Source organism: Haliaeetus albicilla, chromosome 1 (genome assembly GCF_947461875.1).
Source record: "Haliaeetus albicilla chromosome 1, bHalAlb1.1, whole genome shotgun sequence".
Lineage (NCBI taxonomy): Eukaryota > Metazoa > Chordata > Aves > Accipitriformes > Accipitridae > Haliaeetus > Haliaeetus albicilla.
The window spans coordinates 3,280,944-3,306,624 of record NC_091483.1 but is presented as its reverse complement, the minus strand read 5'-3'; the positions used below and the strand labels follow the sequence as shown (position 1 = coordinate 3,306,624).

At 39.9% G+C, this 25,681-nt stretch overlaps 1 protein-coding gene across 3 annotated transcripts in view; it reads right to left on the bottom strand.

Annotated features, from left to right (window-relative positions):
* TNIP3 (TNFAIP3 interacting protein 3) overlaps nucleotides 1–25,681 on the bottom strand; it is a 51,363-nt gene that overhangs the window by 1,330 nt on the left and 24,352 nt on the right. For all 3 annotated transcript variants that reach the window (XM_069799528.1, XM_069799363.1, XM_069799439.1), the window contains 5 exons: nucleotides 21,692–21,820; nucleotides 16,098–16,214; nucleotides 12,965–13,090; nucleotides 10,759–10,917; nucleotides 7,914–7,974 (listed from right to left, as the gene is read on the bottom strand). In XM_069799528.1, the coding sequence (XP_069655629.1) occupies nucleotides 7,914–7,974; nucleotides 10,759–10,917; nucleotides 12,965–13,090; nucleotides 16,098–16,214; nucleotides 21,692–21,820 (592 nt within the window). The remainder of the gene's footprint in view (nucleotides 1–7,913; nucleotides 7,975–10,758; nucleotides 10,918–12,964; nucleotides 13,091–16,097; nucleotides 16,215–21,691; nucleotides 21,821–25,681) is intronic.

Sequence of the window (25,681 nt, the reverse complement as noted above, 5' to 3'; positions counted from 1 at the left end):
TGTTGCTGGTGTAACACATACTTCCTTCCTGAAGTTTCAAAAGATTCTGGAAATGCTGTAACACATCACTAGTAGCACACACGCAAGTGCACACAGTATTTTGCTTACAAGAGAAACATTAAGAGTGAAATATTTCCAGCAGGGTTTTGAATTTGCCTAGGAGAATTGCTCTGCAGCTGCTACACAGTAACCCCATCATTCACTTCCAAACCCACAGTGCTGATGATATCCAAATGTACATGAAAAGAAAACTTGATCCAAAAGGTCCACATTTGTAGCAAGCAGCAGTACCGTGAATCATCAATTTTGGTGACACATTTTCCTTGTAGGTAGTATCAGAGCTAAAATTCATGTTATTTGTTCACAAAATCCAGGAAGAAGGACAATTAGCAAACTGGTTCTTTGTGCTAGATAGATAATTATAGATATTTGTGTGTTTATTTCATTTAATGCAAATAGTCCCCTATTTGGGGGGGTGTGGTGTCCACAAAGACGTTGGAACAAAACTCTTCTAACAAGAAATGTGTTTCCAAGCTTCACATCAAATGTTGGTATTCATATAACAACATAATTTGGAAAAAAAAACCCAAACAAAAACCAAAACCAGAGAGGACTTGGATATTCAAACATCTCAGGCAGCTATACAGTGGGGATGTCATTCAATTTTTTTTGTTCCTTCACAGTCCTGAGTCCCACTGGGACACAATGAGGTCACCCTGCTTATGCCAAGATGCTTTTGGCTCCTAAAGTTCTTGCCCAGCTAGTGCAAACGAGCAGATACCACAGCATTGCAGGTACGGTCTGCCACAGAAGAAAGGCAAACATGATATAACATGTCATTCCCAACAAAGTGTCTCTCACCTAGGATGGTATTAACCATTCACAAAACCTTTTGGATATTTTGCAGTACGAGCAGGTTTCAGAGCCCAGCACTGAGTACTTCTACATTTAACACACATACAACAGGCAAAAGAAGATGGACTCCATGTAACGAGAGTAGGTAGCGCTTGGCTGCTACTTTAACAAGCAAATGGCATGGAATGAATTTTTACATTGCTTCCTTACATGATCAATGAGGAACTAAGGATATTTCCAGACAGCAGATGGATGCTTCATCAAGTCACCAGGAAAGAGAACGATTTAATCAAAAAAGCCACCACGTCACCTATCACCAGAAGACCACCATTGACATCCCCTTTCAGGCAAGTTCCCTTAAATGCCTTGATTCTTCCCTATGTTTCATTTTCAAAGGAAAAAAAAAAAAAATCCAGTGTGTGTGAAGCCATTTAAAATCTAATGGGTACTGAATGACAAATCCCAATACATTGTTTCATGGAAATAAAATTATCAAATCATGCAGCTGTTGAAATTACATATCTTGTTCCTCTTCACATAAGACTTTTCTGCCTGGTACTCTGAAAAACTACAACACATTCTGTAGTATTTAGCTCAAGTGGGCTTTTAAAAGCAATACCTTTCTAAAAAAGGCAACTTCTCATGTTCTGGAGTTAGAAATTAAAGGTGTGCTAATGGCCTTTTTGTCACATTGCAGTAGCAGAAATCAAGTTGTATCAGTAAAAATCCTGGAAATAATCACATTTTCATTCCCAGTGGGGATGGCAAGCTGCTAATTAAATCTGTCTTGACTAGTTGGGAGCACTGATAATCTCTAATGTAATGTATGCACTGAGGACAGGCTAATACCAAAAATATTTAGGGTCTGGGATTTTTTCCAGGAAAATTAAGATGTCAGTTAATTGACTTTTTTTCTGTCTGGTTTTCATTGAAGACCTCCACAAATCCATTTTTCAGTTTCCCCCCCCCTCCCTACAGATGTCATTATTTTCAGTGGAAAACCCCACACTTCTCCCTCCTCTTCTTCCAAATAGCCGTAATTATAACAACATTAGCAGCCAAGTAGGTACCTTGAGGGCAAAAATCTGGAAAGCAGCAGAGTGTGGAAGGGAACAAGAGATGATATTATAATGAAAGTAAGCGGACACATCATGCTTCTTCATGTGCTCATCTGGGCATCTTAGGGCTCTGCAGGTTGATTTCTGCTTTCCCTAGGCATGCCAAGATGAGGTGGTGACCAGCTGCTCTTCCCTCTCCCACAAGCCTCCAGAGCTTCACCCTTGAACTGAGATGTAGGTGAAGGGCTACATTTTGGCTTCTCCCTGTGCCTGGCATAACCGGATCCAAAATAAAAACGTACAGTTTAGGTCAAAGAAATCTGGTAGTTGTATCTGATGTTCTGAAGGTGTAACCGGGGTTCTTAAATACATGTACTGAGAATCTTTCTGCCAAGAAAACAAATACAGTAAGATTAATTTTGGAAGTGAAAAAGGCAATACATGCCAGCAGTTGTGGCATGCAAAAGGGTTCTTGCTCTGAGGAGGCTTTGAGCAATAAACCTCTTTTCCAGAGAATTTTTCATTAAAAAACTGGGTTCAGGGAAAATCTCCAAAATCAATCTTTTTTTCAACTGTCTTTTCAATTTTGCACAGTTGGATAAGGAAGGAAGTCAACACTGCTTGCCAAATAAAGTGACATTAAGTACAGTTGCTGGAAATCTTTCTGCCTTGCTCCTTAAAAAGAAAAAAAACAACAAAAAAACCCCCAACAAAACCGCCCAAACCCACAACCAAGAACAAAAAGATCAGAAACCTGTTCCAGGAACATCGAGCACGGAGAGACTTAGGGGCTAACGTCTCTCCAAAGGCAGGGTTGCTGGTCAAACAAGGCTAAACTGGAAAAATTTAAGCACAGTTTAGGACGAGGCTTTCTGCACAGCAAAGTACCTTGGGATGGACCAGCCCAGAGGCAGGCAGGAAGCGTTATTCTCTTGTAAATACATTGCCGGTGTAGTGAGGCAACATCTCATCTCATCATCTTCCTTAATCCCTACCTTCTTCCTCCCATTGCTTACCTTTCCACATTGCCCTTCTCTCTTTATTGTGACCTTCAAGGAAATACCTTTGCTTTTTTGGAAGCCTGATGATTTCCCTTAATCCTGCTTTGCAGACAGGTGGTCGCCCTGTGAGGACTACCTGAGTGGTCTTTCCCTGGCAGCCCGATCTCCATTGCAGCCCACCTACGGAGCACGGCTGGACACAAAACGTTCCTATCCATCTCTTCGCCCTGCCTGCTTTCAGCTGGAGTATTTCATGTTTGGGAAGATAGGGAGAAGAAATACTTATGTTCACAGACAAGCTGAACTCTGGTATGAGTTATCTGAGTTTTTAAGCAGTTTAACAAGAGGTGCAACATGAAACTTTCTGGATACAAATGGGAAGAAAATGCTAGTAAAATCAGACCAATAAACCTGAATACAGCCCACACCCTCCTATTTGCAAACCGCCTTTTGAATACTTCTGGATTCAGTTCAGATCTCAGTGGTGGTGTGGAAAACTGAACTCTTGAGATTGCAGCATGAAAGAGCAGGAGGAGAGGAACCAGGTTAAACCCTCACCTTCTTGTGGCCATGCAGACATAGAGATGGCAGGCAACTGCATCCTGCAGTGCAGCCTGGCATGAAAGCCACCCCAAACCATGGGAATGCCTTTAGTACCTGTTGCACTGCGACTGTGCAAGGGTGTGGAATACATCAACTCACTAAACATCTCATCAAGGATAGCATTTTTTTCCCATCCTTTTGGGAAAATTATATTTTATGTGGTTAGTAATTCTTCACTGTCCAATGCAACCCCTGGCAAGTCAAAGTTGTCTCCATACTTACCAGTGGAGAGGCTGTGTTTTTTTAACCTATGAAGCCTACTAAAACCGTTTCTAGGGTCCCAAAGCCAGAGTGGCCTGAATGGTTCTTTGTTAACTTTTAAGTAAACTCCCTAAAGCCAGAGACATATCTTTAAAAACAAGTTGAGTGGCTTTATGGAGCCAGGGGGGATCATCAACTTCTGGTTAACGAAGGCAATTCAACAATAACTGTGGGCAACTGTGGACAAATAAAAAAAAATAATCACTGATAAAATAATTTAAATCTTGGCTACTGAATCAAAAATATGAAGAAAGGCCAAGTCTTATCCACAGAATCCCTTTCTGGATGCCAGAATGTCTAGATACAGCTAGTACTTTTTATTTTACTTACTCAGGCACACAGAGAAGTAAAAATGTTAAGTAAATGCAACCAAACACACATACTAGGATTGCTAGCTGTGTTTGGTCACCTGCACTTATTCATACACACGCATGCCTACCATCACATTTCCATGCCCTACATGAACCAAGGCAGGGATAAGATACTCAAGCATGCTGTTGCACCACACTCTGAACTCTTCGTTCAAGGGCATGCTGATGTGATTTCAAGGCTGAGGACTGGTCTCTCAAGCCACAGCAGCCAGCCTGTGGCAACTCTGGGAGTAACTGTCTGTTTCTACAGAGCAACTTCAGCCTTGTGCACCACAAGGGCTACAAGACCCTTCTCTTCATCCAGATTCTTATCTGGCCCATAGATACTTAGCTGTAAAAGAGAAAGGTAGGTCACTAAAACAAACTTAAGCTCTTTTCAGTAGGATTAAATCCTTAAATGACCCCTAGATAGTCCAGCTGCAAAATACAGAGAGACACAGATTACTTCGCCAACAAGAAGTGTAGGGTAGCTCTGAGGTGTTTTAGTCAAAGAACTGAGGACCGCTCAGCACATTGCTCAACCTCACTTAACTGACAAATTTCTTGGGAAAGAGGGAGCTGATGTAGCCCTGATTAACTAACAAGTGGTGTTCATTACCCCAAACTCTGAAGAGACACATAAGGTTTTTGCATAAAGCCATACTTCATAGCTGTAATCTTAGCAGCTCCCCTTAGCTTTACTCTCTTCATAAAGCTAAATTGCAAGGATTTCATTTAGATAATTACCATTATCTTTGCTACTGTGGAACATCTCTTGTTCATTCTCATTTTGGAAAGAAAGGCTTAATGGAAAAAAAGAACAGAGTTTTTTGAGTTTGGTTTGGTTTTTTTTTTCTCATTTTGCCTCCCTATTCTTCTCATCCTTCCCATATTCTGATGAAGTTATTTCCAGGCTAATTAGAAAGGCCTCAAATCAAAAAGTGCCAGATCCAAACCATCACGCTACCATGAAAGTTCAGTGCTGGAGGCAATATTGCTCCTCAGACTTGTGCCTAAGTGATCCTCTGCCAACTACCAAAAAATAGATCTGTGGGGAAAATAACAGACTGGAGTAGAAACTTTGGAAAATAGGATCAAATAGGATTGATCAAATTTCTGTAGCCATTAAAAAAAAAAATTAACAAATATTTCAGTGATTATCCTATTTCTGTAGATACAGGCAAAGAGGTGTTTCTTACAGAAAAAAAGAGAGACAAACTAGGCTTCATAGAGGCAGCAGTCCTTTAAGATAGCCTTCTTTGAATATGGGAGCAGCTAAGAAAAGTGGTGACAGTCAGAAGAAAAAGTACAGATATGGTTACACGAGATGCAGAAAACATGAGATTACGGCTGGTTACAGAAGGACCTGGAGAAGCTAAGTCAAATGCCAAACCACACCGGGTGCACATAACTTCCTCCCTCACAAAGGAGGGGAGAGAGGGAGGAAAACTGCAGAAAAAAATTAATAATTCCTCCTCAGTGACAATATGCCTTTGCAGTCCCGATGACATTATAGCAAACTAGTTAGTTGATGTAGAGACTCTCATAGATTTCAGATATCTTTAAAACAGGGTTGTTTTTTTTAAAATCAGTTTCCTGATTCAATTCACTTGTGTTCAGTTCTAAAGTTACAACCTGTGACCTGTATTTTTTAATTATTCCTTCAGAAAAAATACCCAGTGTCAAAGGAAAATTTTTTCAGTTAAGGAAAACTTAAGGGTTTTCCCTAGAAACATCAATCTACTGAAATAGCATTCCTAAAGGAAACTGCCTCACACCTAAAAGTTGCTGCACTGCTGTTTTGTTTTTCTATAATGAAGCCCTATCTCAGAAGAGAAAAGATTTATTGGTCAGTTTATCACCTAATGAGGAAATGAAAGATGAGAACTGAGACTCGGGAATGCTGCTGCACATACTAGCTCATTTAAACTCACCATTGTAATTCTCACTTGTACAAAACAGAACAAAGAAATTGGAACATCAAGAATCCTTTCATCACGTATTCTTGGAGTTTCTATCTTTGAAACCTTTCTCAAAATACTTAAATACAGATTTAATATAGGTGACTATATATTATACATAAACCCAGGCTAGTGCCTTTTAACTGATAGTAGAAGTTGGACTTCTCTGTGATCAATGGCTAATAAAATAATCTTTGTTTTATCAGCAAAGATAAAAACAATAAGAGCCCTGGAGATGTTAAAGCAAACATCCTAACCATAGCTGTGATGGGACTCATGAGAATTCCTCTTTATGAGGACTGAAAAGAAAAAAGGGAAGGGAAAAGTCTTCAAGTGTCCCACTCACTGTCCTATTGAGAAGGAGGTATTTGGATGTTCTGGACAAGGAACAGTAATAAGAAGGACAGAGCATGGATTTTTAAAAAAGTTTTTTCAGGGAGCCAGAAGTCCAGTCATATAATCAGGCAGAGTAAAAGAAGAACTCTCTTTCTTCAGATCCCCTATGAGTACTGCCCTGGACCACAGCTGCAGTTGGTGGCCGGACTTGTTTCATTCACTGTTATAAACATCCTCCCCATATTCTCTGGTGCAGTAAATCACTTTGAGTTTAAGTGGGAGGAACTACAAAATTAATCTCCTGTCCTCTCTTGCAGTCACAGCACTACTTTCCCTACAACCACATCAGAACCCTCCGAACAGTTGCCATGTAATTATGGCAAGCTCATCCTCCATTTCAGTGAGCTACGTTCCCACCCTACCCTCTCTTCTGTGCAAATGTGGACAACAATAAATAATGGAATAGTTCCTCTGTAGCCATCATCTTCTTCTAGATGTTACAAAACGGCATTTGGTGACGAGTCCCTGCCACCCCATATGGTACCCACTTGCACTGTGAAACGGCAGACACATGAAGCACAAACGTTCCTGCAGTGCACACCAGCAAACTTTGCTGGTCCCCCTGCAGCACAGGATGATCTATCATGCATCTGAGATGGTATCTCTACAAAAAGGACACAAGACATGAGAACAGAGCAAAACACAAAACTTTAGGTGCCGTAATTCTCAACCACTTTTGAGAGAAAAGGGGTGGTTTAGGGGAGTTTCTGAAGGAAAAGATCCAGAGGGGCAGATTCCCACCCAGAACAACGTCTCTTCTTCCTTGTGCTCTCTGGCATCCATCTTTTGAGTGGTCTGAAACAAGTACTCTGAAACACCCAGGAACTTGGCATGATTTCAAATCCAGGTATGAATATTAAATACTCCTCCTGGTTTCCAAAAGATAGTTTGCACCAACACTTTGGCAACTAATTCACTTTGTCCATTTACATGGTTTTATTTTCAGACCTGCCACCTTGAACTATCAGAGCAGATCAAGAACAGCAATGGGCATTTTGCTTTTAAGGTGAAACAACATCCTAAAGCCTGTACTTCGTTACCAAGGACTTCTAAAATCTGCCCCATCTTGGCCCCTAGGTTCGGCACACCATTAAATTTTATCTTAGCTGGAGCAACAGAAGCTCTAAGGACAACTCTGAGGATATCTTTTCTTTAGGACTGTTACTAGGCGTTTAATGAGGCAAGCGTGTGATCCTATAATGTGTAATAGAGACATCTTACAAATTGCAATGAAGCTGAAAGCCGCAATGTAGATGGTATTACATTAGAAACCTCACCTGTGTTGCACATACACCAACCTCAGCTCTCTGAGGCAAAGCTGTCACATAAGCACTCAACAGATAAATAGGAAAGTTTACTCTACATCCCTCAAAGGCCCCCATTTTAAAAAGTACATTTAAAATATGCTCTGTACAGCTGTTGTCTTACCATTTGCCTTGTGCTGCACATCTGGCGGAAACTGGTCAGGAACATACCACTGATAGTCTGGCTGCACAGAACAATAAAACATTATTACAGCAATATGGACTTCATAGACACTTCAAACAAAAGAATAGTGACATGATAAAAATATAATTGTGCTGTGAAGTTTTTTATTAGTTATATAAAAGTAGTTTACAAAAAATCTTATATTTAGCTTTATATTTCCACTGATCGAGTCTTTCAGCTTGCTTCCTTTTTTATGACATGTGGTTTAGATGCTGCACTCATTAGAAATATTGGTGAAAACCTTTCTAGATCCCACAAATCAAAAGAAACATTAACAGAAACAACTCAGATCTTTTAAAAGGACTAAGGAATAAAGTGCACTAGAAGATACTAGCAGGCATCACATTCTCTGTACTAAAGAACCCCAGAAAAACCTGGTACACATCGACCTGATAGGTGAAGCTGTTCCACTTTGAATACATGTAACATCTGTAATATGTTTCTGTGTGACAGGAATAACCCATTTAATAAAGTTCTCTCCCCTCCTCCCTTCCCCACAGGTTAGCATTAGTGTTACTATAACATTAGCTGTTACCAAATTACTTCCTGAAAATACTGTGGGATGGGAAAAATTCCCATCTTTCTTATAAGATGAAGTATTAGGAAGGTTATGTCCATGCAAACATAGTTTTGTCCAGGGAAATCCTGGAAGAAATAAATAGTGCATTATAGTTTATACCACACACTGTGGTAAATGAGTAGCAAATTACCACCAGAGAAAACAATTTTGGGACCAGACGTCTCAGTTGAAGCTGTATTAAGCTGTCTACCTGGTTCAAGTAGTACATGCAAGCTTGTCCAATTCCAGGTAATTACTGCTTCAAATTAGTTAAACTCAGAAAATAATTCTTGCTTTGCAGAAATTACTCTGACAAAATCCTGAATAGTCCCAAGGAGATTCTTACAGATTTCAATTTATAGAGAAGAAATTTCATAGACTTCTAAAGAAGTTTTGCCTAAATTAAAATAGCAGGATGAAGCTGTAGATACAGAAAATAGATGTAACTTTTCTGTATGCTGTCATTTGTAGTTACATAGCAGTAATCACTCTCATACACTGTCAGGAAAAAAGGAGCTATCCTATCTTCACTTAATTATACCATCCACAGAAATTATTAACTAATTCTGTGTTTGTGGGCAAACAAAATAGGCTTTGATATAAAGCAAGACTGCTTTGCGTTAAGCACAGGTAGTTTTTCCACCGATGGCTCAAAATACACTTATGTGCATTGCTTTTTTGAGTTTCTGTTGAATTTTCTGTTCTCTGATCTACTCTTCTCTTTCATATGTACTTACACTATGCAAACTTGAATGTATTTCAGAAACAAGAGGTGCATTTCATGTCAGACTAAAAATGTTTCTACTAACATTGTAAAAAGGAACAAAAAGGTGCAGGATATAAAAAGAACGAAAAAGCAAAAGCACAGACTAAACTCACAGGATTACGTACGTTAACTCAGGACACTCATTAAATTCTAACACCTTTCTTCATTGCTAAACAAATTGCTCAGGGAGGTATCAAAAGCTCAGAGCAGCAACGCTGCACTCACACAGACAAAGAATTTCAAAGAAAACTCAGAATGAAACTGGGAGTTACAAAGCAACCAGTCAAACTGACCCCGTCGCTCCAGCAGGAATGGCAAAGTTGTAAACCCAGTGATCCCTCACAGAATTAGAAACCCAGATGATGGAAGTTCAGGGAGAAGAGCCAAAATAATCTGGGCCAGTGTCCAAATTGCAGTGAAAAACATTCTGCAATACTTCCAACTCTGATAAATAGGCAGATAAGCACACTCGTGAAGCATAGAAATGACTTGTTTGACCACAGCTTTTCTGCTGGATTTCTACAGTCTGAAAACCTTATATGTGTTTTGCAAAAATTTGGCTATAATTTCTCAAATAATGAGCATCTTTCCATATGTGACAGCTTTATAGCCAGAAACAGATATTGTGTATTTAAAATGACATTCACCATGTTTAAATACTTTCTCACTAGATTTGAACAAGCACAGCCCTCTTAGATAACCCAAAGCACTTCAAAAATATCATTCTCTAAAGAAGTATTTTCCCTGAAATAGATAACTCCTCCTCACATAACCTGCCCTAGTGCAAAGCTATTCTTCATGCTGAGGAAGACAGGACGCTGTTGTGTGCCAGGAAAAAAGGCAAATTTCCCATTGTGTTAGCCACACTCAGATATAACTTCGACTTCTGGATTTTGTTTTGTTGTTGTTGTTTGTTTGGTTTTTTTGCAATACAAAGGCTTGCTTAGGAAAAATTGCATTTCTAAAGCATTCACAGCCAGAGTGCCGCAACCTCAGTAGAACCTTACTCGTCATGTAATCCCATTTCACAGCAGTGTATCAGAGGGAAGACACTACTGGGTACAAGCAACAGCACCTGGGATTTCACCCTTACAGTTTAATAACAACGTTGTGAATCCTGCCAACAGCTTGTCTGCCTGCCCCAGAAGCAGGACTCTGTGCAATTCAGTACTGAAGACACTGGAACAGCAAGGAAGAGAAGAACACAACTATCAAGAGAAAACCAGCATTTTGAGGCAGATAGTAAGGGAAGGGAGACTGCACAGAGATCACCAAGGCTGTTCCAGACCTAGGGCTAATCCTAAAACCAGTACAAAATCTTGATCTGGAATAAACTAGGAAACGACAGATTTAGTTACTGGTGAGGATAGCCCTGTGATGGCACCAGGTTATTCTCCAGTGTTCACCATGCTTTGAGAAGATCAGTGCCCATGTGAAATGGGAGACAGTGGGAACCTTACTGAGTGCTGTTGCTGCTCACGTGCCCTGTGTGATGCTGGATGTACTCGAGGATCTTGATAGTGAAGAACCAACCCACAACTCCCATAATTAACACATGGTGAGAGGAAGAGCGGAGGTGTGTAGCTGGGCTTCTCAGGCTGTACTGGGAGGTTTTTTGTCTGTCAAAAAATAAGAAAAAGAAAAAATGCATTAGCAGCGGGATATGACAACCAACAGAATATTCATGTACAAATTCATCAGTAAAAAGCAGTGAGGAAGAAACCCTCCCCTCTCAGCATGTTTTGCAATGCTGCTCATTTAGCCCCTTCAGACTGTTCAAGATTTAAAACATTATTTAAGAAAGCTGGCTTGTGCCACACCGAAGTCTTGACACTTTTTATGTGATAAAATATAGGTTTCAAGATATGGCAAGCACATTTCTGGGTGTTTTCTATATTCAAGAAACATTTTCATTACACACAGTAGCTTTCAGTAGTTTGACGCAGAACCACATGGACAGGCACTTGCATAACAAGAAAAATAATTTTGGTAAAGGACCAAAGTCGATGGCCATAACACTTGGGTCTGCCTTTTCTTAGGCCCTCTGTGTCCCAGCAGAGTCAATGGTAATCTGCCTAAGGACAGAGCAAGGAGGGGTGAAAGATGATTAACATTCTATAATTCTATTCTATGAGTCACAACTAAATAATTTGACTTAAGAAAACAAACTAATAAAAATTCTGTATGGTTCCTCTCATGTTTAAAAGCCTTCACAAGCTCTGTTTAATCCAATCCCAAGGCAGGAAGAGACAAACAAGAAGATCTGTAGTGTAAATTGTCGACGCAATACAGGGACAATCAAGTTGTACATACACGTTGCCCAGCACTTGTACAGCCCTTTGGGTATGTTGTACACATGCAGTGCTGTTGGCATTTCTCCTGGTCCAGAGTGCTGGAGAGGAGTGGGAAAGGCTTTTTAGTCCCATTTGTAGTCCCCCTCTTCACTGTCACTGCTGTGAGAAGCTCTCACAGCATCCATTGTCCCCGTTGGGGTTGTGCAGGAAATTTAGTCTTTTCCAGTCTCAAGACAATGCAAAAATATAGGAAGAAGGTGTCTTTGAGTCCTCTGTCTCCTACAAAAAAATTTCTTTACCTTACTGAATCATCCAAGAGTGGGCTGGTGAGTGGGGGAAATATACCTGAAAGTTATTGCATGCAATGCTAGCAGATTTGTCCAAGGTATTTCTATATGCCTGGAATGCCCTGAGTGGCAAATCATGGCATTCCCTCTGGCATTGCTATTCTTAGACTTGCACAAAATGCTTCCAAGTACCCATAAAAGCACTGACAAATCTGGGGCTTTACTGCAGCAGTGCCCAGCATCGGCCAGGATGCCCAACCTGCTCTCCACTCCTGCTGAAGCCAACAGCAGTGAGGGGCACTTGACAGCACCTTGCCTCTGATACCACTGCAAGACCCTACTAGTACTGATGCATGGGTTGGTTGACAATAAGCCAATACTGAAGTTTCTGTTTCACAACAATGTTGGGGAGAACAATAAATCATCACAGAACATTTTGGTAATTGGCCATTCTTTTAAAACATTGCACAATTTTGTCAAGACAGGAAACCTCGAGATTTCATCATTTTTAAATGGGGATTGAGAAAGCTCAGAGTTTTGCATGCCATGATTTTACTATGGCTTCCTGAATGTCTGTGAACAGAACACTGACACTGCTGTGAAGAGATAAAAAAGATGTTGCAACAAAAAACTATTGCAGTGGCTGCTCAGCTAATTTGGATGGAGACATTTTTTTTCCTCAGTGATATTAACATCACTCTCTAATTCTACTGCAGAGGTCAGGATTAATTACAGAAGCTTTTTATTTCAAAAGTTGGTTTGATGTTACAACTCTTATATCAAGTGCCAGTGAAACAATCAACAGTCCTCTGGATTTGTTTTTGGTTCCCCCCCTCCATTTTACGATACGTTTGAAGAGTTTTTGCAATAAATACTCCCTTCATCTACTTAATTTGGAAGTCATCTCTAACCATTTCTCATCTTCTTAGTGCATTACTTCAGAATGATTTCATCCCAGGTGGTGACCTCATATAAAATCCAGTATCAATTAATAGAAGCCAGAAAGCCTTGGGTTGTGTGGAAAGTGAGAAAATAAAAATAAAATACACATGTGTTGGCAATGGCAACTTTGTTTTGACTTATACCTGAGAGTTTAGTTTATTCAGTTGAGACTGTAATCTCTCATTAATTTTCTGCAATGCTTCTTTCTCCTCATTAAGTCTTTCTCTGTCAGATCTCTCCTTTCTGAAGTCTTCTTCGTATATTTGTACCTGCAATCATTATGACCAAGTGTGTGAATTTTAGCAGAGCCACAATGGAAATTTTCATCCACTTTGTTGTTTGGTTGCTTTTAAACACTGGCCAAGCAACGGGGTGCATTCCAAAGGGATCCCACCTCTTCACAATCCTGCAACCAAAAGTTTCCCTCACCTTTTTTATGACCAATACAAAATGACAAGCAAGGGCTGTTCTCCAATGGCACCCATTAGTCGAAACAGTCCACAGCTTCAATATTTGTGGACCCTTGCAATTTAAAAGGCTGGCTAGCAGATATCAGTTTTAAATACTATAAATAAGATAGCAAATACTAAAAGACATTGACCTTTTTAAGGGATAAACAGTAGCAGGACAAACATTTTACCAAAAATTTTTTCCAGTTTTCTCTTCAGTTATGAGCACTTTCAACTCCACCTTGTATCTCAGATAGCAAGCAGTTAGCATTCTGGTGGAAATGGGAGGTGCTGGCACAGCACAAAAAACTGACTTCTAGCATGCAGTCTGACAGAACGTTATCACCTTATCCAACCTAACAATGAGCCACTATCATCAAATAACATCCTGCCTTTTTATAGCCCACTGAACACCACTGGCCTTGAGCCTGCTTTGCTTTACACCTTTTTGTAGTTGTCTGCAGCTTTACCTTACCCACTGCCCTGTCTAATCAAGGTGTGGCCCAAAGAACTAATCCGTGCAGTATGAGTGATAGTCTTCAAAGCTGTGATCACCTATTAATGACCAGAAGACTTGGACTAGTCAGCACTGTCAAGGAATTTAGACCTTGGCTGGAGCACTGTGGAAAAAAAAAAAAACTGTAGGAGGCTGTTGTGCCCCAGATGTTAGAAACTGTATGTGGAAAAAATAATTGGCCCGTGTACTTTTTGTCTGCAATATAGGACTTCTAATTCATACTCTCAAACTGCAGCCCAAAGAACCTACCTGCCCCAGTGTAGAAGCACAGGGGAATGTTATATACACAATTCAAAATCGAAATACAGAGGTTTGACCATGTTCCTAGAAGATAAGCTGCCTTTGAAATACTGAAGGATGCAATGGCTTAGCTCTTTTTATGTCACCAGGAATCATAGTGCTTCATCCCATTAAAAAATATCTGACCACCCCAGGCACAGGCAGCTAGCGCATGGATTCAGAAGCAAAACACAAATCAGTAAATTAATTTGTGTTAAGCTGACTGGCTTAATTCTTCAGATAATGAGCAGGCATCCACCTGGTAAGAAGCTGGAGATTGGTGGCACTTCTACTGACAAATAACAGCAAAAGCATGTTGGGGTGGGAACAACCACCAGAACTTTCAGAAGTCCTTTCATGTCCTCTTGGTTGCTCACTGAAGACCGCTGACAGTCTATTTCCAAAGAAGTTCCTTGCTGTGGCTGATGCCCTGCCCATCATACAGATCCAGTTTTCTTTTTGCTAGCAGCAGCACTATAACTTCCCAGGAGGACTAAAGAAATGTTAATACCTCAGGGGAAGAAAAAAAGCCAACAGAGGGCTTTCAATTATTTTCACGACTTGCCTGTTGCAGCTAATTTTTGCAAGGTTTTTTTTTGGACCTGATTGTCCCCCACTAGATATAACCCTGTTCCTGAATAACACTGTGTAAAAGGAACAAAGGCTTCTGTGTGGCCACATGGGGACTCAGCTCCGCAGCCTGTGCCTGGAGGAGCCATGCGTGCCCCTGACCCTCCAAAGCAGAGGCAAAGCTGTCACTTGCAGAAATCTAGGTCTCTTGTACCCCTGTCCATCTACATGCTTCTCTCCTCAGTATTTCCTCATTTCTTCTCTCCTGATTCCCTCTCTGCTGTCCCACCTCTCTCCCACTCCCCAGCTGTACAATTTGCTGAAGCTGCAAGGGAACCACTTTGTCACAGTTTTGCTGTATATTCTGCTACCCTGAGAAACAGGAGGGCATATCCCAAGGAATGAATGCCTTCATCTCTTTTGTCATGGCCAGGGGTGGGCTGATGACAGCCAAGCTCTGGTGAGACTCTGTCACGTCGCTGTTTGTCCCAAGAGTCCCTCCTCCGTACAGCTAGAGCCTTCTGCTCCATTTCGTGCAGAAGGAAGTCTGGACTCACTGTACTGATTTATACAACTAGAAAAAGACATTCATAAAATGGATACCCCAAGAGAATTCTGAAAAAAATTGGTTTACTCTATTTTATTGTGTAGAATGAAATAACTCATTACTGTACAATCAAGTACAGGATTTTATTCTCCAGCATGTGGCAAGCATTACATTAGAGAGCAAAATCTGGCTCTGCTGTCAAACGTGACAGAAACAAGTATTTTATTCCCATTGAATAAAATTCCTGTTCTGATCACATCCATTTGTGTGTCAATAATGTTAACCCTAACACTGTCCAGGATGACAGACCTAAAATGTAAAATTATCTGAAAAGTATCATGTTTTTAAACAGATTCTTTCATATGGAAAGAAAAAGAGTGCACAAAGCACTTGAATTGCACAGAACAAAGACCAAAAAAAAATACACTTCTCTATAGTGATTGGTATGCAGGTTATGGATGCAAACGTTTTACCTCACACTTTGAAAAATTGCAATGCCAACACTCTAGTTCTCCAAGACTAGGATTCTTAGATAACTCACTAAACTTTCAACTTCTAAGAAAAAAAGGAGCAGAAGACACAATCAGTAACTCATGAAGTTTAGCATTCCCTCTGGATGAAATTCAGCCCCTAGCAGAGAGCTGGCAGGGTGTTTTTAAGAACCACAGGAGCCATTCTGCTGCTTCAAGTCCTACACAAGTCCTTGCTCCAGTCCTTTGCAAGGATTCAGTTTCATTTCGTGGACACTGCTGTGATGACAGAATCTTAGGAAACATGATTTGAAAGGGCTATGGCTAAACTGGTTCTTCCTTTCAAAAGCTCTACATAGCAAGTCTACCAGGCACAATTCTTGGGAGAAAGGGCAAAATTATGCCGTATGAAATCCATCCAGGCTTACTTCCAGCTGTTCTCACCTGGTGCCTGAGAACTTCAAGTTGGGTTCTCATGTCCTCAAGGCTGTTCCTGTCACCCTTCTCTGAAGGAGTCCCAAGAACAGGTGAGTGCTGCTTTTTCAACACATCCAGAAGGGCCTACAATGTCAAACAGCAAAATTACTAAATAGAGATTCACTACATATTAAAAAAAAAAAAAAAAAATCCTTTTAAATGATTAGAATGTTTGCTCTCTAAATAAACAGATTAGAGTAAGTCACGGACTTGTGGGTTTTTTTTCCTTCATTTGCAGTTGCTTCAATTATATACACTGGATATAAACCCCATGAATAATGTATGTGCCTGACTAGGTCCAATTTTCAAAGTGCCCACACTACATCCATGAATTTGAGACAGTGTCGTTTAGGGGACTGTGCTTTTACTTATAACTGTAACCAACATTACCTATGTAAATCACAGCTGCAAATCTCATTCATAAACACCGTTTCCCTGTGCAAGTCAGAATTTGGGAAAACAAAGACAGGTGTCTAAACTCAGCTGAGCCCAAAAACAAGCAAACAAAAACCCAAAACCAGCAATATTCAAAGATTGCCTAAAAATGTGACTGCAGTAAAGTCTGACTGAAACATTTTTTGCACTGAGTACAAATTTCTGCGACTGGACTGAAGTAAACCCTCCAGTTGAGAGGAAGTTATGTAGTCTCTACAGTTTGTCACTAGAGGGAGTTATGAATACACACACACACTACACTGGTAATGCTATTACTCTATTTTTCAGCCAAATTCTGCCATAGTTCTTTGCAGATTTTGGTTATTTTTAACAGTATTACACAGCTCTCCCTCGGACTGGAATAATTTTTAAATCATTCTTACCTCTCTCTGTCTATAACCACACACTACACTTCGTTTGGTTTTTTTTTTTGCTCTAGCACAAAATACTCACCATTCAGTACTTTTCAATGTCTCTCACCTAAAATATGGACTCAGCTAAGTTCATCCATTTTAGAAAGTTCAATTCCTGCTAATGATCCCCAGCTCTGCCTTGCTGACCACACTCCATTCATGTCATAAGGGAAGAAGGAAAGATAATCTGGAGGGGGAAGAGGCAGAGGGAGAAGTGGCCAAGAAGGAGAACTGGTACGTAAAGTAACCCAAGGATTAGTATTAATTATCAAAAGGCCAAAAAAAAAAAAAAAAAAATCAGCCCTTCCCATTAAGAGCACAGAAGAGAAAAGGGAGGCTTTTTATCTGATGACTACTGACCCTAAGAATCGCACAGAAGAGAAATTGGTATAATAGTGGTAAGATTGTATGCCATGTCAATACATAAATAAAGTTGAACATAAACATGGGATGATGAAGATACAGATAGCTTACTGATTAATCCTCCTTTTGCCCCTTTGAGCCGCTGCTAATCCCTTTTAGGTTATGACATTGCAGTTCTCTGCACAAATAGTAAAACAAGTACTAAAGCCAAGTTTCACATTGGTGTTTAGATTGGGCAGGAATTGCCAGCGGCAGCAAGAGTCAGTGAAGTTTGACAACATCTGGGTACCTCTGATACGTTCCCTGGCTGACTGCAGCCCGGCTTTCCCAGGCATATGGTTTGTTAAGCATACTGCTGGGGACAGTGATGAGTGAAGCATGCTTTTCTTCTTCCCCCTGCCTACACGGAATACATCTCAGTCTTGCTGACAATCACAGAATCATGAGACTCATTTGGGTGGCAGGGGACCTCTGGTGGTCCAAGCCCCCGCTCAGAGCTGGGCCAGGGAGGTCAGGTTGCTCAGGGCCTGTCAACTGAGTACCTGGCACCTCCGACGACGGCAATTTCACAGCCTCTCCAGGCAACCTCTTCTAATATTTGACCACCCTCGAAAGAAAGTGCTTCAGATGCCCTAATTCAATGATCACTGAATGTCCTGCTTCCTTCACAACATACTGTTTTCCCAGCCATCTGCTGCACCCAATTTTTATATTAAAACTCCTTTACTAGGATGTATCTTATTGATTGTGGCCATCCTGACATTACCAAATGGTAACGCACCTTTACAGTTGAAGTATGTATATTCATAAGCTGTTGATGGTTCTCCTAATTCTTGAACAAATGTGACTATACTGACTATTTTCCTTGCAGCTCACTTAGTAGAAACATATCATGATATAGACTTATTAGGTATTTGGGCAATTCTTCAGGGTTTTTTTGTTTATCTGGGAGGTTTTTTTGAGGAGGTTCTACATCTCAGAATTACAGAAGAAAAAAATAGAAAAATCCAGAAAATTCGATCTCCAAAATGTTAACAGTAGAGGAAAAAAAAGTGAAGTTTTTTTTTTAAACCACATTTGGAATCAATACTGTGAGACCTTGTTTTATCATTTCAAATAAAATAAGAAATTGCAGCATGAATAACGCTGAATTGGTTTAGGGTCATACTTTGAGGAAATATTGTAAAAGACATTCTGAGAAGTGCTAGGTATGGGGAGAAAAGGTAAAATTTTGTAATGTTGCTATTAGATCAATAGCAAATTATTGAGAACTATGTCATTATAGGAGATTTGGATTCCCAAGTATAAAACAGAGACTAAACACTACTAAAGCTAATACTCAGAGATATAACAAATATTTTTCTTTCAAAATTCCCATCACTCTGAACTGATAAAAGGTGGGGGCTGTTTTAGAGTCATTTATGGAAGAAATGAAGATATTACTGTTCCACTGGTTTTAAAAAACAGCAGTGAATAAAACTGTCACGAGACACTTGAAATTAAAAGTAAATAAGCTATTTTAAATATGTAACTAAGATTTGTAATTTCAAATTAACAAATATGAGAAATGACAAAGAACTTCTAGGCACCGTCTATAATTGGTCCTGCATGCAATTTTTTCAGATCATTTGGCTATTCCTACTTCATTAAAAGTCAAAGTACAAAAAAACCCAACCAAACAAACCACTCCCCTACCCCCCAGAAAATCATATCTCAAGGAAGCTGAAAAAAAATTGTAGAGGAAAATGCTCAAGGGACAGCTAGATGAAAAATTTCAAGAAGAAAAATTAAAATGCCTTTAGGAACTAGAGAAAGGATTTAATCCCAACAAAAGCTATCACTTTTGGTAGCTTTTAGATTAAAATGCAGGGTAAGAGAGACGGTCACACTGAGCTGTATGTTGCAAAAGAAATTTAACTATAAAATATATACATATAATTTTTTTTCACTGTAAAAATGAGTACAAGGAAGGCATTACACAGGAAAGCAAGACTAAATACAGTATTTCCAATAATGAGGATAACATAGAGCGCTGTGGCAGTGGCAGAATGGCTAACAGCAAGGAAGATGTACCAATGAGAAAGAACTCACAGCTCACTGAGTTAAACTGAGCTTAACTTAATGTTGTGTTAAATAAAATTCATTCAGAAGTACTGAGAACTGAAACCTGAAATTGCAAGAGAAGCAGCGCAGAGGTTTTCTGAATTTTTCAACATCAAAAATGGAACTGTATGAAAAATAACTACCTTGGCTTCCAAAGCCACAAAAAGGATAACCGGTCCATGCACCTAGAAACCTCTTAATTTAACCTCAAGAGTGTGTTAGGCTTGGGTGGAAATTTTGAAGAGGATTGCCTTATAGACATGAGAAATGGGATGAAGTAAAGCACTCTTTAACCTGATGTCTTTCATAAAAAACCCAGATTTTCTTATCAGGGAAATACATTAGATCTTATTAGTCTCTGTTTAAATAACAGTTGAGATAGTGCTGCAGCAAAGTTATGAAATAGGTAAAAAATTTGGCTTGTACTCAAACTATATGGTGAACAAGGAAACAGCCACAGGAAAGCCAATAATCTTGGGATATAGCATTGCAAACTCTTATGGCATTGCAACATCACTTTCATGCTGCAGACATCAAAGGATCAGATCAGACTCTATACTTCGGGTACTCTGGATGACTGGATCAAAGTTGGATGAAGCCAAAAGTAAAAAGGTTAATGTACTTAAAGTAAAAAAGTTAACGTACTTAGAAACAAGTAGTAATATCTTCCATAGACTGAGAACTAAGCAGTTTAAAAATGACTGAGATGAAAAAACATGCATATTTAGCAGGCATAGTTGCATTTTAAAAGACCAAAAGAGCTGGGTCAGCTTAGCTAAACTGTCCTCTCATGAAAATACGATTGCTTTCTGTAGCTATAGGGAAAGAGCAAGAGCCCCTGAGAGCAATCGTATTTTCACTACAGGACAGTTCTGCTTCACCGAGAGGACAGATCTGCTTCACACAAGGAGTGAACCAGATCTGTTCAACACTACTACCAGAAGAAAAAATGAATATCATCTGGCCAGAATAAATTCAGCCCAATTGAAACAGATGAGAGCATCTAATGAAAGAAGGGTTACAGTTCCAGAACAGCCTTCCAACAGAAGCACAGCAGAAGGAGCTTAAATATGTTTAAGAAAAAAGTTGTTTTATTTCAGAGAATTTGTAAGAACTTCAAGTCACTGAACCTGCAATAGCAGCGGACTAGACTTAAAAGGGCACAGAAGGTGCCTTCCAGTCTTATGTGTATTCATGACATGAGATTTGAAGGATGCAAATACACAGAAAAACAGTAAATTACTTGTGGAAAACGTGGTACTTGAAACTGACGTTTCATTTAAGAATGGTCTATTTACCCATCTGCCTTAGTTCCAGCCACATTGTTAAGATAAGACAGCAAAATAAAATATTTAAATAAGTTGTTTTACAAACAAGACCCTGAATGAAAGTTACACTGAGGCTTTAAGCAAGCCCTGTCAATGCATTTCAAAAAGAGCTAGAGATCATATGTTCTGTCAGATTTTTTAATATGGCAACATTACTTTTTTGCCTTGACTTTTGCACATCGTGGCCCTTTAGCTTGTGTATCACTTAAAGTTACACAGCAATGGTTACTGCAGTGCATTTCCTCAGGAAGTGTTTGTGGTTCACCATGAAATACAAAATTGTTAGAAAACACCCACTGCTTTATGTGATCTTTTGATTAAACAAAGTTACGTTTATTACTTTCCCTCAGTTAAAAAAAATAAATACCGTTTAGCTATTTTATGGCAATTTCCTCAATGAGACATATATACACACAATACTTACATGTATAAATATATATCTGTATGTATATAAAAAGTAAGACAGGAGCATGTCTCGTGAAGAGAAGCTATTATTCTGAAACACAGAATATATGTAAGCCAACAGTTTTAAACTGTCTGAATTTTTTTTAATCACAATGTTTCACTGTATGCATATGAAAGCGTCTTTGTGTCATTTCCCTTCTGTTTGGAGGGAGAATGTAGAAAGAGCTTAGATATGACACGTAGACAGGTTTCACAGGAGAAGCCAAAGGTTCTCTTAACTTTCCTCTTTACAACGCAACCCTACTGCCTGCCAAGAACAGCATGCACAGGTATTGGCTAAAGTAAGTTCCTGCTTGTTTCCCCAGCTCCCAAATGGTGATCATGCCTTTGCTACCACAAACGGGTTCTTCACCGAGGACTGAAAAGATGGGCAGCTGGTAGTGTCACTGCTTGACAACACAGACCCTAGAATTAAAGGAAGAGGTCCTGGTCAGTGGCTCACTCTTGTTCATACCTTATTGAGACGACTTATTTCACACTCATAGTGTTCTTTCTTTCTGATCATGGAAGCGTTCTTCTGCTTCAGGAGCTTGTTCTCTTCTTTCATTTCATGGAGAGCTTCACTAAGGACCTTTGTTTCTTTCTGGGATGCAAAAATACAGAGAGATGCTGCTGAAATGCAGATGGAACCGTTTTTCAAAAACAATCTTCAGAATATCTGCTGTCTGGCAGATGTGCTGCATTTTTATTGTCCCAAACACAGCTGGGAAGGGAGGCAACAGGAAGGCGGATGGTTAGTAAAACCCAGATATGATAAAGTCTATTGAAATTGTTTTGACCACTCACCATATGATGACACAGAGACAACATACCAGACTAAATCCCTGCTCTCTACAGTCTGCAGTTGCACAAAGACATGATAAAGCTGGCAGGCCAAGCAGATCAGTACTGTACAGATGATTATCCCAAACCTGCATTACTCTTATGTACTCACAGTGTAAGGCCAGGGCTAAACGCTGGTGGAATCCCAGCTGTTCCCAGTGTCATACAACATTAAAGACAAAACCAGATCTCAGTATCACATAGTCTGAGGGCTTTTTCCACTACACGAGAGACTGAAGCAGGTCTCAGCCTGCTCAAGAATTTACCAAGCCACCAACCAAGGCTTAAAAATCCACTTTCTTTGACCCCATCACAGTTGGTTTTGACTTGAGCTTGACCCTTCCTAGTGCATGTGCCTACACTGTTGCCACCCCAGCAAACTAACAGGAAGATGTCTCTACTTGCAACAGGATTTACACACTAGTCTTTCAAGATGATATAAGAATTACTAGGACAGATATGCCAAACTAAGTCTGATTCTCTTCTATCGCTTTCAGCATGACTATTTTCAATTTACAGTGAAGGAAGCTAAGATCTGAATCAGACCCTGAAACAAATGGCATTGTGTAAGTTTCTCTTGCTGGGTAATGTTTTCCTCACTAGCCTGCTTTTGCCAGACTTAGACCAAAGCTGTTTAGACATATGAAACAGAATGGCCTGTTCTACAAAAGTATTTCAAATATTCTTCTGCAGCTGCTTTATGTGATTAAAAAGAATGAGGTCCAACAATCACATGCACAGGACACCACACGAATGCTTTTTCTTCTGTGCAGCAGGCATACCTCTGTGCAGCCAGCTACCAGGCATTTACAGTTCGGGCTCATGAGAAGTGCATCACCGTGTGCTAGTTGAGCCAGTGAAAAACACCCTTAAGAAACTGTTGCTTACACATGAGGTAGCTTTATTTTCCTTTGTTCTAAGTTAGCTGGAACATTTCACTTTCTCCAAAAACTGGGCAAGATTAGTAGGGTATCTCTGCATTAAGTATAGGAACTCACCCAGGAGGTAGCTCAAGCTAGCATGTGCATATATGTTTTAAGATATTAAAGAAAAACAAACCACTAAAATCCATATAGGCTTTTAGCTATGCCCTTTTCTTCACCTTTGCCATCCTTTTTTCCTAGCTCCTAGCACATATCCTCCTTCTTGGAGGCTGACACCTCCAGGAACATGGCTGTCTATAACTAAAGATTTCCAGTTTGTTCAGGTTTTTGAACCATCTCAGTTCTTACCTCTTATTGCTTCATATTCGACACTGAATCTTAGGTGTTATGGCACCTAGACTTCCCAGTGACTAGGTTGGTCTTTGATTCTTGTCTGTGGGTACATAGTCATGCCCAGAGAGAACAAAACAAAAAATTTAAATCTCCAAAAGTGTCAGTTTTCCTCTGTGGGCCATGGAGGACATGGGGACAGATAAAGTTCACAACTTTATCATTCTGTGAGAGCCATACCTCCAGGTGCATTTGGAGAAAAAAAAAAAAAAAAAAAAAAAAAGACAGCTCTGTAAAACAGCAGCAGCATATAATCTGTCTCAGGGTTGTTAGGTGCTGCTGGTTTTCCTAAATGGCTCAGCAGAGCACCCAGAGAACTGCCACTATGAGTAAACAAATTTAAAAGGTACTTTCAGGCTGCTGTACTAGATAAGCAAGTAGAGAACAAACATCTTATTACTTTGCTCTGGCAATTGCCCTGTATAGCCCATCCCAGCTCCATGGCTACAGGGGGGGTAAGTAAAACATTTAAAAAAGAAAGGGTTGTTACCTTTGAAGAAAAGAAAAAAAAAAAAATATACAGACACACACACACACACACATATATATATATATATAAAAAGAAATGCAGGTGCGAAGAATGTTAGTTGCTGTAGAAAAAAAACCCTGAACATAAAGCTCTAAAAATCTAATCTTGGTAGATCTGTCAGCCTGGGCCTCTTCCGCATCTGCTGAACTTTAAAGCAACACAAGCCTGCTCATGTGCTTTCAAGCTGAACTTATCTTTATGCATTTTTCTGAATCATGCCCTGGCACTGCTTTTTCTTCATCCTGCCCTGTGCTCAGCATAGGATAATTTGAGTTGGCACAGCTGCTGACATGGGTGTTACAATCCTTGTTGCTCATTCAAAACTCTGTACTTTTAGCAGCTACCTCTGCAAAGGTTTAGACGTCCTGCATCCCTGCATGATGTCCAAAAAGTAAAGAACTTCAAAGCGAATAGAAGCACTTACTGTCTAAGTATATAATTTGTAAAGAAATTGCTGATCTAAGGCTAAAGTTCCATGCAGGTTAACCTGTCTCCTAAGAGATTTTTGGATTATATTGTCATTTAGTCCATTATTCATGTATGTAGTAAAAAAGTTGGGAGAGTGCTCATCCTTACCTTTCCAAAAAGGTAGCTAGGGCTATTTTTCACAGCTATCATATATTAAAGGGCAGGCAGTAAAAACCATAGTAACATGAACAGAAAGATGGATTGTCTCGCATTAAATCTACACTCGGAGCAAATACAGGCAGTGATTCAGCAAGTAGATAGCAATATAGTTTGCTTCAAAACATGTGAACGGTCCTATTGGTTGGAAATCAAGCACGTGCTTAGCTAAGACCATACCGTAATTGATAGGCAAGTAAGATGAATGTTCTGCTTATGAAGATAAAAGCTAAGGTCTTTGCATTTCTTCTCCTGCAGCAGCTAACTTACATCTTATCTGAGCCTGGAAGTGATGCGATTGCCACTTGTTTTCAGGTTTGTTTCAGGTTATGAAGTGAATAGCGAAGCCCAACTTCAGCCGTCAGGGCACCAGCCAGAAACTCTTACAAGAGGTTATGAAGTGTGTGATAACATGAAGCAGAATAAGAATAGGAAGCACCACAGAGCGGTGCTTGTAAAACAGGGCACAAAGTTTTGAGCATACGTTGGGCATATATATGCCAATCACTCAGGTTGGTGGTTTTACTGTTGTAGTAATTCAGCTTAGGGGTCTAACTTTAGATGCGAATGCTACACAAAAGCCAGTGCCAAAGGAGTCCTAAGAGAGGTGCCCAACTACTCTCAGGGTGAGGTGAATGCTGCTGTAGAGCAGCTGATCAGCCCAGGCACTTTCAGCCCTAACAACTGCACCAACACCATTGCTAATATTTACAGGGAGCTGAGATAGCTAACACATGTATAAAAGCCTATATTGTCAATACCAAAATGGGGGTGCCTGGAGCCGAATTCATTCCTTCAGGTATTTCTTGCTAAGTGCTTTGTGCAATGTCAGGAATGATATTCCTACTCCATTTGAAATCACTGGAGCATTTTCATTCACAAAGAAATTCACCCTGAACTGAACAGTGAGGAAGGAAATCTCTGCAGTATTTTTATCAATCTGCTCTTTACTCCCACACACACACTAATGCTGTGCCCTCTGCCAATTTCTATTGAAATGGCTCACTCTCTATACATAGTTCTCTCATTAGACAGAAGATCAGCCACTGCCGTGGATACAACATTGAAAATCACTCAACACAACAATCTCAACTACAGCTGTGTGACAACCCACACCCTGCCACTCACAAGAAGAGAAAGAGGAAAGGCAAGATAGCATTCAACACTGAGCACAAACAGAGTAACGGAGTGCATC